Here is a 15,000-nt window from a genome sequence, read left to right on the forward strand (position 1 = left end):
GAGAAGGAGATAGGGGCAGGACCAGGGGGACGAGAGGTGGGTCCCTGGGAGAGGCTGGGAGAAAAGAAGAGAGGCTGGGAGAGGAGGAGAGAGAATGGAAGATAGGCTGAGAGAAGCTGGGAGAGTCTGTGAGAGGAGATAGGCTAGGAGAGGCTGGGAGAGGCTGAGAGAGGGAAGGAGATAGACTGGGAGAGGCTGAGAGGAAGCAATAGGCTAGGAGTGACTGGGAGAGGCTGGGAGATAGGCTAATAAAGGCTCAAAGGGATTGGAAGAGGCTGGGAGAAGCTGGGAGAGGCTTGAGAGAGGAAAAAAAGGCTGAAAAAGGCTGAGAGGCACTGGGAGAGGCTGGGAGAGGTTGGGAGAGGAAGATATAGGCTTTTTAAAGGTAAGAGAAGGCTGAGAAAGGCTGAGAGTGATTGGGAGAGGCTGGGAGATAGACAAGTAAAAGTAAGAGAAGGCTGAAAGGGATTGGGAGAGGCTGGGAGAGGCTGGGAGAGAGACAGAAATGGTAAAATTAGAAGAAGGCTGAGAAAGGCTGGAAAAGATTGGGTGATGCTGTGGGAGAGGCTTAGAGAGGTTAGGGAGAGGCTGTGAAAGGTTGGAAGTGGCTTGAGGAGGCTGGGGAACGTTAAGAAAAGCTGTGGGAGACTGGGAGAGGCTGGAGAGAGACTGTAGGAAGGCTGTGAGAGGCTGGGAGAGGTTGGGAGAGGCTGGGAGAGACAAGGTAAGACTAATATGTAATAAAAAAGAAGAGGGAGAGAGTAGGACAAACTTTACGAGTAGTAGTAGTAGTAGTAGTAGTAGTAGTAGTAGTAGTAGTAGTAGCAGTAGCAGTAGTAGTAGTAATAACATCAATATTAAGCAGACAACCATCCTTTTCTCTCACCATCACCACCACCACCACTAAACCCCCAAACAAATCAACAGATGGGTAATGCGAGATGAGGACAGCGGCAGAGAGGGTCTCGTACCAGCCCGCCTCCTGCAGCAGCACTCGGAGACCACCACCACTGCCCTGCGCTCCTCCCTCAAGAGAACCGTGCAGCAGATCACCATGGAGGAGCCGCTGGAGGTGAAACAGAACCTGATGAAGGAAATACGAGAATACAAGTCCAGGAAGCTTTCGAGCAAGAACCTTCTGGGCCCCTCACCGGAAGACGAAGCCAGGGCGAAGAGAACGTGAGTAGCAGGAGGAGGAGGAGGAAGAGGAGAAGGATAATAGGATGGGGAAGATTCTATGAGGCAGGGTTTTTCTTCTTCCTCTTATCCATACTCTATCCAACTCTCTAATGCAAGAGTTAACCAATCTTTCATATCTTTCTCTTGTAAAATTTGGCTAATGGGGAGTGAAAGGAGGAAGAGTGAGAAAGGGAAGACGAGGAGGAAGGATGGGAAAGATTGTATAGGTCAAGGCTTTCTTCTTCCTCTCACCCTACTCTGTCCAACTCCCCAATGCAAGAGTTAACCAGTACTCTCAATCTTTCATACCTTTCTCTTGTAAAATTTGGCTAATGGGGAGTGAAAGGAGGAAGAATGAGAAAGGGAAGAGGAAGAGGAAGGGATGGGGAAGATTGTATAGGTAAAGGCTTTCTTCTTCTCACTCTCTACTCTGTCTACTCCCTAATGCAAGAGTTAAGAGTTATGAGTTAAGATGTTAAGAATTTCACGGGAATTTCTGGGCTAAAAGAAGGTAATTTATTTTCTACCACCACCACCACCACTACTAAACACAAAACAAACACAAGGAAGAGATAACCAGTACTCTCAGTCACTCACCCTTCTCTCTGACCACCACACACAACAAAAACGAGAAACACAACCCAACTAAACCCAAACTGAACCAAATTTCTGGGTGTTTTATTTCCTACTATCACCAACACAAGCAAACACAAACAAACAGAAAGAGATAACCAGTACTCTCAGTCACTCACCCTTCCACTGACCACCACACACAACAAAACGACAATCAAACTAAGCTACACCAAACTAAACTTTACATTTAAAACTCGTGCCTCACTGCAGCCTGTCACTCACAACCACCACCACTAACTACCACCACCACTACTATCACCTCCCCACAGAGCAACGATTCGCGAGCTGGTGGAGACTGAGGACGAGTTTGTGAAGGATCTGCAGTACGTGATGGAAAATTACTACGACTTGCTGGACCAAAACTCGACTCCACGTGCCATTAGAGATCAAAAGGACCTCATCTTCAACAATTTCAAGTTTATTAATGAATTCCACCAGAAGTAAGTTAGGGTGTGTGTGTGTGTGTGTGTGTGTGTGTGTGTGTGTGTGTGTGAGAGAGAGAGAGAGAGAGATAACCAACACAATACCCTCATTTTCTCTATTTCGTTTATTTTCAAACACAAAAATAAAGAAAAATCAATAGAAAACAAAAATGAAAGCAAAGAAAACGGTCTTAACTTAAAGAAAAAAGACAAAAAAAGGAAGAAAAAAATACATCCAACTTTCTTACTTTCTTGTATTCAACTTGGGAAAAAAAAAAAAATAAAAGGAAAAAAATAAGAGAAATGCACTTAAATTTTCTCCCTTTTTTCTCTCCATTTGTTCCTTTTGTCATTCACGCGGTGCCGAGTGACCTGAAGGGCGCCTACTACAGGAGAGAGGCGCCCTTGGGATTTGTAGAGGGTTCAGGGTCATTGAGGCATCCATTATGACCTCTACTTGTATTCCCTTCCTCCTCCTCCTCCTCCTCCTCTTCCTTCTCCTTCTTCTTCTTCCTTCTTCTTCCTCTTTCTCCTCCTCCTCGTGAGATGTAACTTCTAATTCTTTCATTCTTTTTTCTTGTCATTTCTCTTCTTTTCTTTCTATATTCTTTTTTTTTCATTTTTTCTTCTTCTTCTCCATTCTCTCATTCATAATTCTCCATTTTTCTTCTCCCTCAATCATTCCTACTCTTTCTCATTCTCTCCTTCCTCTATTCCCTTTCTCCCTCCACTCCTAACCCTTTCTCTCCCTCTAAAGTCTAAACACACACACACACACTCTCTCTCTCTCTCTCTCTCTATCACCACAAACACACACCTACCCCCTCTCTTTCATTTTACTCCCCATACAATCTCACCTCTCCCGTTTTCTCTCCCCCCAGCGTCCTTATCGAGGGTGTGAAGTACCACGCTGAAGTCCCCACGATGATTGGCCGGACCTTCCTGCGTCTGGTGAGTGACTGGCGGAGGTTCTGTCACGTCACGCCTCTCGACCAAAGGGGGGCCAGATAGCGTCCTGTGTTGTGATGCTGTCTAATTTTTGCTTTTCCAGCCATACAAGGGAGGGAGAGAGAGAGAGAGAGAGAGAGAGAGAGAGAGAGAGAGAGAGAGAGAGAGAGAGATTTGTTTTTGCTTTTTTTCAGTAATTTCTAAGAATATTATGTTTCAAGGCCGAGAGAGAGAGAGAGAGAGAGAGAGAGAGAGAGAAAGAGAGTATTTTATCTATTTTGACTTTTTTACTAATTGCTAGAAATACTGCGAGTTTTAAAGCTATTTTTAGTTTGTTTCATATTTCGAAAAAGCTCTCTCTATTTTTTATCATTGGAAATTGTCAGTGTGTGAGTGTGTTTGTGTGTGTGTATGTGTGTGTGTGTGTGTGTGTGTGTGTGTGTGTGTGTGTGTGTGTGTGTGTGTGTGTGTGTGTGTGTGTGTGTGTGTGTGTGTGTGTGTCGCCAGCATGTCAACACGTTTGAAGTCAAGAATAACAAACTAAATTAATTACGCGTGAGTCTCTCTCTCTCTCTCTCTCTCTCTCTCTCTCTCTCTCTCTCTCTCTCCCTGTAATTAGAGGTTTAATAAGCATAATTGGCTTCATCTTGGTTCATTTCCCCTATGTATTGAGAAGTCTGGCTGATCACTCCTCTAGGCTTACGTATTTAAGCTTAATAAATTGAATTACCTTGAATATACGTGCCCTTATAACGGTTTACCTGTAATAATTAACTTTTCAATTGAAGTTTTGGTCTTTAGTAACTTATCTACTTTATATATGTGACTTTATAACAGTCTACTTGTAAATATTGACTTTTCAATTGAAGGTTGTGTCTATAGTCTTCAGTCTGAGTTTCAAAGGTTAATGAATCTATTTGTTACTTTAATTAGTCTGTTTCCTCTTTGATTTGCCTGTTTATTTATCTTCTTCTTTGTCCCACCTATTCATCTTCTCTTCAATTTACCTTTATACATCTTCTTTCTTCCTTTTATCCCTCTATTTTTCTTTCTCCTTCCTGTCTATCTCCTCTGTTTCTTTTACTTTCCCTGTCTATCTGTCTCCACTTCCTCTTCTGCTCTTAGTTTAAGTTTTTTTTTTCGTATTTATTTGTCTGTCTTCTTTCTTAATTTTATCTCAATTTTTTCCCTTCTTGTCTATCTTCTCTACATTTTTTTCCCTTTTCCTGTCTATCTCCTCTCTGTTTTCTCTATCTATCTGTCTCCACTTCTTTATCTGCTCTCAGTTCAAGTGTTTTCCCAAGTATTTCTTTTATCTTTCTTTTATCTTTTCTTTATTTTTCTTTATTTTCTCCTTCCTGTCTATCTCCTTTTAGTTCTTTTCCTTTCCCTGCCTTCTTTCTTTGTTTTATCTCTATTTTTCTCCTCCTGTCTATCTCCCCTACTTTTTCCCTTCCCCTGTTCATCTCCTGTTTTTATCTCCATTTTTTTCCTCCCTGTCTATCTTCCCTACTTCTTTTCCTTCCCTCGTCCATCTCCTCTGTTTTTTTCTCTATTTTCCCCTCCCTATTTATTTTTCCTACTTTTTCCCTTCCCCTGTTCATCTCCTCTCTTTTTATCGTCATTTTTCGCCTCCCTGTCTATCTCCCCTAATTCTTTCCCTTCTCCTGTCTATCTCCTCTCTGTTTTCCCTGTCTATTTTTCTCCACTTTCTCATCTGCTCTGGTTCAAATGTTCATCCATGTATTAAACCTGTTAGTCATTCTCTCTAATTCAAAATAGCTCTATAGAATTCCTGTTTATCTATTTACCTCAAATGAAATCTTGACTTCATTTTACCCCATTATCATTTTTACCTTTTCTTATTTATTTATTTTTCTTTAACACAGGTCATAAAAATACATCGTCTTCTGATTTTCCTATTTCTGTTTTCATTTTTAGATTTGTTGTCTTTAATATTATTTGGGGCATTTTCATTATTTGCTAAAGATCTCTCTCTCTCTCTCTCTCTCTCTCTCTCTCTCTCTCTCTCTCTCTCTCTCTCTCTCTCTCTCTCTCTCTCTCTCTCTCTCTCTCTCTTTCGAGTTCTCAGATTAGTTTATGAAATGGTCTCCTGTTATATTTCTTTCTTTATTTTCTCTCTTTTTCTTTTCTCTCTCTCTTTTATTTTCTATTCCTCAGATAATTTTCTGAAATGATCTCGTATTTAATTTTCTCTTTCTTTTTCTCTCTCTATTTGCGAGTTCTCAGATTACTTTATGAAAAATTATCCCGTTTTATTTCTTTCTTTTTTTTTTCTCTCTCTCTCTCTCTCTCTCTCTCTCTCTCTCTCTCTCTCTCTCTGTTTTCGATTCCTCATATTAGTTCACGAAAAAATATATATTACCTGTTTTATTTCTCCTTTTTTTTATTTATTTTTTCTCTGTTTTCGGGTTTTCATAAAAGTTTACGAAAATTCATCCAGTGTTTTATTTTTCTCTGTTTTTCTCTTCTTTCTCTTGCTTCCTCCTCGACCTCGACCATTTGTTCACTTCCCACAGCTTGCCTCGATGCTGACCCCCGTGCTCTCGTATTTTTAAATAGAATTTCCTTCGCTTCCTCAATGATTTTAGTTTATCACCCACTTAGGTAAACAACATACGCATGACAAACCTCTCTCTCTCTCTCTCTCTCTCTCTCTCTCTCTCTCTCTCTCTCTGTTAATGGTGCATCTCCTTGCTTATGACATGTGCAAAATTCAACATGTCTGTCTTTCTACCTGTCCATCTGTCTGTCTATCTGTCTGTCTGCCTGTCTGTCTGTCTGTCTGTCTGTCTTCCTATCCCTCTCTATAATCTATTCAACGCATTATCTTCTGTTTCTTCTTTTATTTACACACACACACACACACACACACACACACACACACACACACCTTCCTTCCTTCATTTCCTTCACTTTTTATTTTTGTCTATCATCTTCCTTCCTTCCTTCCTTTTCTACTCTTCTTATTTCAGTCTATCTTCTTCCTTCTTCCTTCCTTCTACTTTTCTACACTTTTAATTTCAGTCAATCTTCTTTCATAGTTCCTTCTTTTCCTCCATTTCTTATTTCAGTCTATCTTCTTTCTTAGTTCATTGTATTTAACCTAACCTAACCTAACCTAACCTAACCAAACCTAACCTAACATATCCTAACCACAAAATACGTAACTTAAAACATACTGAGCTCCTTTTTCACCTTAGCTAACGTATCCTACACACAGAGCCCTAAAACCTAACCAAACCTGAACTAACATAAATGAAAGTGTCTCTTCTTCTTCTTTGAACCTGTGACGCTTAAAATCGCTTCCTAGGTCTCTCTCTCTCTCTCCTTCTCTCCTTCTTCTTTCACCTTCTGTAAAGTTGATCTTCTCTCTTCTTCTTCTTCCTTACCTAAACGTTTCTTACATATTATTTATAAGACTCTTCATGATTTTCTTCCTCTTCTTTCTCCTCCTCCTCTTTACCTAACATTCCTCCTCCTTCTCAAGCTTGCCTAACCTCACCTCACTCACAGAGTCATAATCTCCCTCTGTCTCTTCTACAGGAGCGAGACTTTGACCGCCACGCTGAATACTGCACAAACGAACCACTGGCGCAGGAGTTCTTGGAAAACAGCTTGACGGTGCGGGAGTTCTTCGAGGTGAGTAGAAAAGAATATAGGAAAGTGAGAGGGATGGAGTGCATAATGGAGGCTGCAAAAATAAATCAGCAATAAACATGGTAGAAAGAAATTAGATCGACCTGAATATAAGATGAAGAAAACGGGAAGATAAGAGAAGATAGCATGGGGAATAGAAGGAACAAAAGGAACATGAGGGGGTTTATAAAAGGAAGGTTGCAAAAATAGAATAGCAATGAATATAATAGAAGAAAATTAGCTTCACATGACTATAAAATGAGAAAATAAGGAGATAGCATGGAGGAAAAAGATTCAGGAAAGTGAAAGCTTGCTAGGAATGGAGAAAACATGAGAAAATGAGGCAAATTAATAGTATAAAAAAAGATTACAAGACAATAAAGCTAAAAAACACATGAAGGAAACAGGAGACACACAGAAAATCATCAATAAAAATAAAATAAAACAAAATTGCAATCACAAACGCGAACAAGAAAAGAAAAGAAGAAAAACAAAAACAAAATGAAGAAGAAAAAGATAATAGAGAATAAGAACAAAAGAGAACACATCAAAGCATCACAACATCAAAACACAGGAACATCAAAACATCACAAAATCAAAACATCAAAATATCACATCACGTCACATCACCACAACATCAAAATACAGGAACATAAAACGCCCATCTGATGAACACTACACATTCTGAACATTGGTGAACATTTGAACTCTCCCTCTCTTTCATGTTTGTCTATTTATTCAAGCATCTCTTCAAACATTTACCAATTTATCAGCATCCGAGTCTGTTTCTTTCATCTCTGATCCTATTTGTGAGACTGTTTCCTTGCTTTCTCTCTCTCTCTCTCTCTCTCTCTCTCTCTCTCTCTCTCTCTCAGTATATTTCATTCAAGGTTGCACTAACACGATTAAATCCATATGTGTGTGTGTGTGTGTGTGTGTGTGTGTGTGTGTGTGTGTGTGTGTGTGTGTGTGTGTGTGTGTGTGTGTGTGTGTGTGTGTGTAGGAATGAAAGTAATTAGTCAATATATGTATAGAAATAACATCAAATTACCATAGTTACCCTTTTTTGAAGAAATTGTTTTTTTTCTTTGAATTAGTTTTTTGTAAGATCCGTTTTCTAAGAGCTAACCATTACATTATTCAGGTTATTTTTACTACTACTACTATCACCACCACCACCACTTACTACTACTACTACTACTACTACTACTACTACTACTACTATTACTGCTTTACCTTTCCAATCAAGCACTTCTATATTTTTTCACCAATAGGAAACAAAAACAAAACAAGCGAAGTGTTTAATAATAATTTGTTAATATTTTCGTTCTTTTTAATTTGATTTCGTCGAGAGTGAAAATATGAAAACCAAATTGGAAGTTAGTGATCATGTGAGTATATTGAATGTGTGTGTGTGTGTGTGTGTGTGTGTGTGTGTGTGTGTGTGTGTGTGTGTGTGTGTGTGTGTGTGTGTGTGTGTGTGTGTGTGTCACGTACATACATACCTGTCTGAATCGGTGTGTCTACTTACGTATCAAACAAATCACCTAGGTCTATAAATCTACCTGTTTGATGATGCACTCTCTCTCTCTCTCTCTCTCTCTCTCTCTCTCTCTCTCTCTCTCTCTCTCTCTCTCTCTCTCTCTCTCTCTCTCTCTCTCTCTCTCTCTCTCTCTCTCTCTCTCTCTCTCTCACACACACTCACACACACATTCCTTCTTCATTCCTCTCTCTCTCTCTCTCTCTCTCTCTCTCTCTCTCTCTCTCTCTCTCTCTCTCTCTACTTTCTGACTTTCTGAAAAACCTGTGTGTGTGTGTGTGTGTGTGTGTGTGTGTGTGTGTGTGTGTGTGTGTGTGTGTGTCTTTCTTTGATTATCTATTCGTCTATGTGTCCTCTCTCTCTCTCTCTCTCTCTCTCTCTCTCTCTCTCTCTCTCTCTCCATCATGAGGCAGAATGACCCGTCGTGGTCGGTGAAGGGCGGCGGCGAATCGGTAATTTTAGATGGCGGCACCTCAGTTTATTTTGAGCAAGACTTACAGTGGTGCCAAGTCTCCACCACCTTCCACCTCCCTAGGCACCAAACACGCGAGCGGGAGACTCACACACACGCGGCAGCACTGTAATGGAGACGAGTCGGTAAAAAACATGATTTCCGATTGCTTTCTCTGTCTATACCCGCTTGGTTTGTAAGGACGATGTGGCAGAACTGTACGACTTGTAGAGGGTACAACGTGTAGAGGTATTTCAGTTTTTTTAGCGTTGTTTTTTTACGTATCTTCGTCTCGACAGCTAAAGGGAACCAGGAAACGCGTGAAAATCCGGTAAATGTGAGTCTAATGAACTTGTTAGCCTTACCTCTTCGATACTGAGACGCATTTTTACCTTGATTTTTTTGGGTACAATTAGACTATTCTATTTGTATTGGGAAAAAGGTCTATGGAGGTCAGAAGATTAATAGCCAGAGTCTTCATTGTTCTAATCCCAACATATATTCTTTAAGCTGTGTAAAATCGGAAAATAGTAACCAGAATGAATATGAAAACGTGTCATTGTGCTAAAGGGATTAATAACCAGTCTTCACTAATCTAATCCCAACATAAGTTTCTGAAGCTGTATAAAATCACCAAATAGTCACCAGATTGAATATGGAAACACGTCCTGGTACTGAAGAGGTTTAGTTCTAGGATTGACATAAATATTGTTACTTGGTTAGATTGGAAAAGATTAGCAGGTGACAGTTTACATTATTTCTTTACTCTCTACAACTAAATAAGACTAGACTGAGCGTGAAATATGTTAAATCTGAGCCTAATCAACTTGTTACCTTAAGTTCTGACGCTGAAATAACCTTGTACATGAAGGTTTGCAAAGATTAATAGCTGACATTTCACTTTCTTCGTTTCTATAAACATTTTTTACCTCTACAACTACAATGAACTCAAAGAAGCGTGAAATTCGTTAAATCGGAACCAAATGAACTTTTTACCTTAAATTAAAGAAAGAAACCGATCTTTTACATGTTAACTTTGCAAAGATTAATAGCTGTCACTACAAATTCTTCGTTTTTGTAAGCATTTTTTACCTCTACAACTACAATGAACTCAAAGAAGCGTGAAATTCGTTAAATCTAAAACTTATGAACTTGAAATGAATCTTGAACATGTAAGTCTGCAAAGATTAATTAATTTCTTCAGTTTTTTTAGTATTTTAACCTCTACAACTACAATGGACAAGAAAAAATGTTAAAATCGGTAAATCTGAACCTAATGAACTTATCGGCTAAAACCAGAGAAAGAAATAAACCTTGTACGTGTTAAGTTTGTAAGATTAATAGCTGACAGTTCATTTCTTTCAATTTTTAAGCATTTTTACCCCCAGAACTCCAATAAACCAGAAAATAGCATGAAAATCCGGTAAATCTGAACCTAATGAACTTGTTACCTTAAAATTAAAACAGAAATTAATCTTGTACATGTAAGTTTGCAAAGAATTATAGCTGACACTCCAATTTCTTCGTATTTTTTTTTAGCATTTTCGCTACAATGGACTTCAAAAAACCGTTAAATCCGGTAAATCTGAACCAAATGAACTTGTTGGCTGATGTTCTAACGCTGAAATGGATCTTGTACATGTAAATTTGCAAAGATTAATACACGTCAGTTTAAGTTTAGTCTCCCCCTCATTCACTCCCTCGCTAAGCCTTTGAGTGTCCCGTTTTCTTCCATGGTAGGTTGACAGATACCTTGTTTATGGTGGTGCTTAACCAGTACTAATAAACACTGCCTTGTCTCGCTATCCTGTGATCAATATTGTGGTGGATTATTGGGTGGAAGACAAGATGGATATATGAAGGTGGAGGAAAATCTTTTACTATTATTTCTTTTCTGTCTTTCTTCTGATTCCCGTTTTCTTTTTTCTATTTCTTGTTTTTTTGTTGATAGGTCACAAACAACCTCGTTAAGATCAAAAGGGCTCATGTTTGTAGTGATTTCGTGGTGTTCTGCTACTGCTACTACTACTACTACTACTACCACAAATACTACTGCACTACTACTACTACTACTACTACTACTACTACTACTACCTCTCCTATTACACTTCCTCCTGAGCCAATGGAACAAAACAAGAGGCGGAAAGGAGAAAATTGATAAATCTTTAGCCCAGACAATAAACAACAATAAAGTGGACACAATATTACCTCATGTGAAAAGAAAACGTGGGGAAGAGAAAGAGACGGAAAAGAAAACGTAAACAGAGGAAATATAGAAAAAGGGAACCAAGAGATAAGGGAGAATAAAGGAGAAATAGACCAAATAAATGAAAATGCATGTAAATTAAAGGGAATATGATAAAGATAAGTGAATAAAGAGAGTGATAAACTAGACAAGGTATTTAAAAAGTGATTCCTCGCAATAACTTCAAGATCATACATTAATTTCCCTCTGACACTTGGCATCCCGCAGACAGTGTTGCCAAATGGATGGTTACCCGGAAGCCTGCACCTCTCTCTCTCTCTCTCTCTCTCTCTCTCTCTCTCTCTCTCTCTCTCTCTCTCTTCGTGTGTTTATTCATCTCTTGTTCTTTATTTTCTTCTTTTTCTTCTTCCTCTTCCTCTTTTAGTTTTTAGTTTATTCTCTTTTAGATGTCATGATTGTCTTCTTCTTCTTCTTCTTCTTTTTCCTCCTCCTCCTCTTCTTCCTCTTCTTCCTCTTCCTCCTCCTCCTCCTCCTCCAATCACGATGCACAAGTAACCTTACCTTAGCAACTTCTATTTTTATTTCCTCGTCACATTTCTTTCCTCTATCCTCCTCCTCCTCCTCCTCCTCCTCCTCCTCCTCCTCCTATTCCGTCCTTTCTTCTTCCTCCTCTTCAAATACTTGTCATGAATTTTCTATAATTTTTTTTTTTTTTTTATTCTTGTATCAGTTTTCTCTCACTTCTCTTTTCCTATTCCCTTCTTCTTCTTCTTCTTCTTCTTCTTCTTCTTCTTCTTCTTCCTTACCTAAACGTTTCCTATATATTATCTAAGCCTCTTCCTCCTCCTCCTCCTCCTCCTCCTCCTCCTCCTCCTCCTCCTCCTCCTTACCTAAACGCTTCCATATATTATCTAAGCCTCTTGTGGTCTTCTTCTTCTTCTTCTTCTTCTTCTTCTTCTTCTTCTTCTTCTTCTTCTTCCTCGTCCTCCTTAAACTTACCTAACATTCCTCCTCCTTCTGTAGCTTACCTAAATCTCTCCTCCTCCTCCTCCTCCTCCTCCTCCTCCTCCTCCTCCTCCTCCTCCTCCTCCTCTTCTTCCTCCTCTTCCTCTTCCTCTTCCTCCTCCTCCTTCTTTAGTGCCATATCATTCTTCACCATGACCCAAACTGAAGCATTTCCTGTTCAATCACCAATCCCCCCCATCTCTCTCTCTCTCTCTCTCTCTCTCTCTCTCTCTCTCTCTCTCTCTCTCTCTCTCTCTCTCTCTCTCATGAAAGTGACACCCGCTTAACATGACAGTTCGAGGGTGACAATGCATCTCACTTCCTTCCTAGGCTTTATTTAAGAGAGAGAGAGAGAGAGAGAGAGAGAGAGAGAGAGAGAGAGAGAGAGAGAGAGAGAGAGAGAGAGAGAGAGAGAGAGAGAGAGAGAGAGAGAGAGAGAGATGGAAAACAAACACAAACACGTGACAAAGAGTATAAACACAAGCAGGTGAAAAGCGACAGGTGGAGAGAGATACAACCCTTTTATCACCATTGCTTATTGGAAACACACCCTTATTCACGAGAGAGAGAGAGAGAGAGAGAGAGAGAGAGAGAGAGAGAGAGAGAGAGAGAGAGAGAAACTATGAATATCTAAGGATAGAGAGCTAGAAAAAAAAGATAAACAGAAAGGAAAAGATAAATAAGAAAGGAATTAACGAAAAAAAGGTGAAAGAGACAACAAAAACAAGTAGAGAGAGAGAGAGAGAGAGAGAGAGAGAGAGAGAGAGAGAGAGAGAGAGATAAACATTCTAAATTTTCCCAGGTGTACCCTATGCCCTGTGAATTGAGGCGGGATACAGATAACCAGACAGGCCTTTGAATGCCATCGAGTGTTTGTTTACTAACTCTGCACCAGTGGATGTGGGAAGCTGATTGAAAGTGTGTGAAGACCAAAAGGGTATATTTCCAGAGGAGAAGGAGGAGGAGGAGGAATAAAGGAGGAGATGTATTTGATATGGGAAAAGATGGAAGATTAAAAGAAAACGAGGAAAAGAACGAATAAAGATGAAAAGGATGGCTTTAGTATGGAAAAAGGCTAAAAGGGTGTATTTCCAAAGGAGAAGGAAGAGGAAGATGAGGAGGAGGAGGAGGAGGAGGAGGAGGAATAAAGGAGGAGATGTATTTGATATGGGAAAAGATGGAAGATGAAAAGAAAACAAGGAAACGCTTTAGTATGGGAAAAAGGCGAGGAAAGATGAAAAGAAAAGGAGATGGAGGAAAAGAGTGGAGGAAAAGAATTTGCTAAATAAAGAGGAGGAAAGGAATAGAAAAGTAGATGGAAAAAAAGCTAGAGGAAAAGGAGGAAAAGGAAGGAAAAAAGGCAAAGAATAATAATTTGGTATGAACGAAGAAGAGGAAAGATGAAAAGAATAGGAGGAGGAAAAAAAAGGAAAAGGTGAAGGATTTGCTAAGGAAAAAGAGGAAAAATGAAAAGAAAATCTAGAAAAGGAAGAAAAAGTAGAGAACATTTTGGTATGAAAAGAAGAAAAAATAAATGAAAAGATAGACAGGGAAAGAAGAAAAGAAGAAAGATTTGGAAAGGAAAAAGAAGGAAAAGAAGAGGAAAGATGTAAAAAAGGAGGAAACAGATGGGAAATAAATGAAAAAGAAGAGGAGTGACTATCCATCTATCTTTTTTTCTTTCTTTTTCTTTTTTTTCCATTTTGTTGCTCTTAGTCAATTTCCCATCCTGCATAAAAGAATAGTCTCTCTCTCTCTCTCTCTCTCTCTCTCTCTCTCTCTCTCTCTCAACCACACCCCTCCACACACACTCTCGCCCACTCACGCCCTTGAATCCACACACAAACACTCATACCAAGACACCTTAGTAATGTATATGCGTGCGTGTGTGTGTGTGTGTGTGTGTGTGTGTGTGTGTGTGTGTGTGTGTGTGTGTGCGTGTGTGTGTGCTTGTGTACGTATGAGGTGCCTAAACATAGACTCAAGGGTGTAAAAATAACTTTGTGGGCATGTTTACCTGTTTGCTGTATTAGTTCAGGTGTGGGCGCCGAGGGGAGAGAGAGGGAGAGGGGTGAGGAGGAGAGAGAGAGAGGGGAGAGAAGAGGCGTAGTATGTAGGAGGAAAGGGGATAGAAATATGGGTTAAAGGATGAGGGAGAGAGAGATTGGAGGAAAGGAGAGAGAGGGGAACAGAGGGAGAAAGGGAGAGAGGGAGAGGGGAAAGAGGCAAGGTTAGAGGGGAAATGAGGAACAGTTGGAAAGTAAATGAAGACGAGGGAATAAGGAAAAGGGGATAAAAGGAATGAAAGCCTGTAGGAAAAGGATGAAGGGAAAAGTGAGAGGGGAAAAGTAGATGTGGGAAAGAATGAAAAGAGGAGAATAAGGAAGAGTAGGGAAGAGTAGAAGGAAGAGGTGAGAGAACAAGGAATAAGGAAACAAATGTAGGAAAAGAGGAAAAGACATGAAGAAAACTTTGAGAATGGGGAATAGTGAGAGGGAGGAAAAGAAAATGGAAGAGAGAAAGGAAAAGAAACAGGACAAATATATAAAAGTGAAATAAAACCAGTGGAAGGAAAACAAGAGTACAGAAAAGAGAGGAAATAAAGGAAACTAAAGAAGAGAAATTAAAAACATGTGGAAAGCAAAACAAAAGCAAAAAAAAGAGAAAGAAAATTTAAAAAATGGAAAAAGATTAAAAGAGGAAAAAATTCAAAAAGAAACTAGAGGAAGAGAAATGAAAAAAAAGGGGAAAGCGAAAAAAAATAAAAAGAGGGAAAATAAAAGAAAACAAGAGGAAAAAGAGGAAATAAAACCCTTCTCCTTTATTTCCTCACTCAGAATCCAAAAAAAATCGCTCTTTTCATAAATTATCGAAAACATTCTCTATTTATTCATTCATGTTTATATTTCTTAGTGTGAATCATGTGTGTGTGTGTGTGTGTGTGTGTGTGTGTGTG

General features: G+C 39.4%; 1 protein-coding gene across 1 annotated transcript in view; it reads left to right on the forward strand.

Annotated features, from left to right (window-relative positions):
* LOC123500093 (obscurin-like) overlaps positions 1–15,000 on the forward strand; it is a 191,166-nt gene that overhangs the window by 54,538 nt on the left and 121,628 nt on the right. The window contains 4 exon segments of the mRNA XM_045248747.1: positions 928–1,179; positions 2,082–2,252; positions 3,116–3,185; positions 6,750–6,845. Of these exon segments, the coding sequence (XP_045104682.1) occupies positions 928–1,179; positions 2,082–2,252; positions 3,116–3,185; positions 6,750–6,845 (589 nt within the window).

The sequence above is a fragment of the Portunus trituberculatus genome, chromosome 8, assembly GCF_017591435.1.
Source record: "Portunus trituberculatus isolate SZX2019 chromosome 8, ASM1759143v1, whole genome shotgun sequence".
Lineage (NCBI taxonomy): Eukaryota > Metazoa > Arthropoda > Malacostraca > Decapoda > Portunidae > Portunus > Portunus trituberculatus.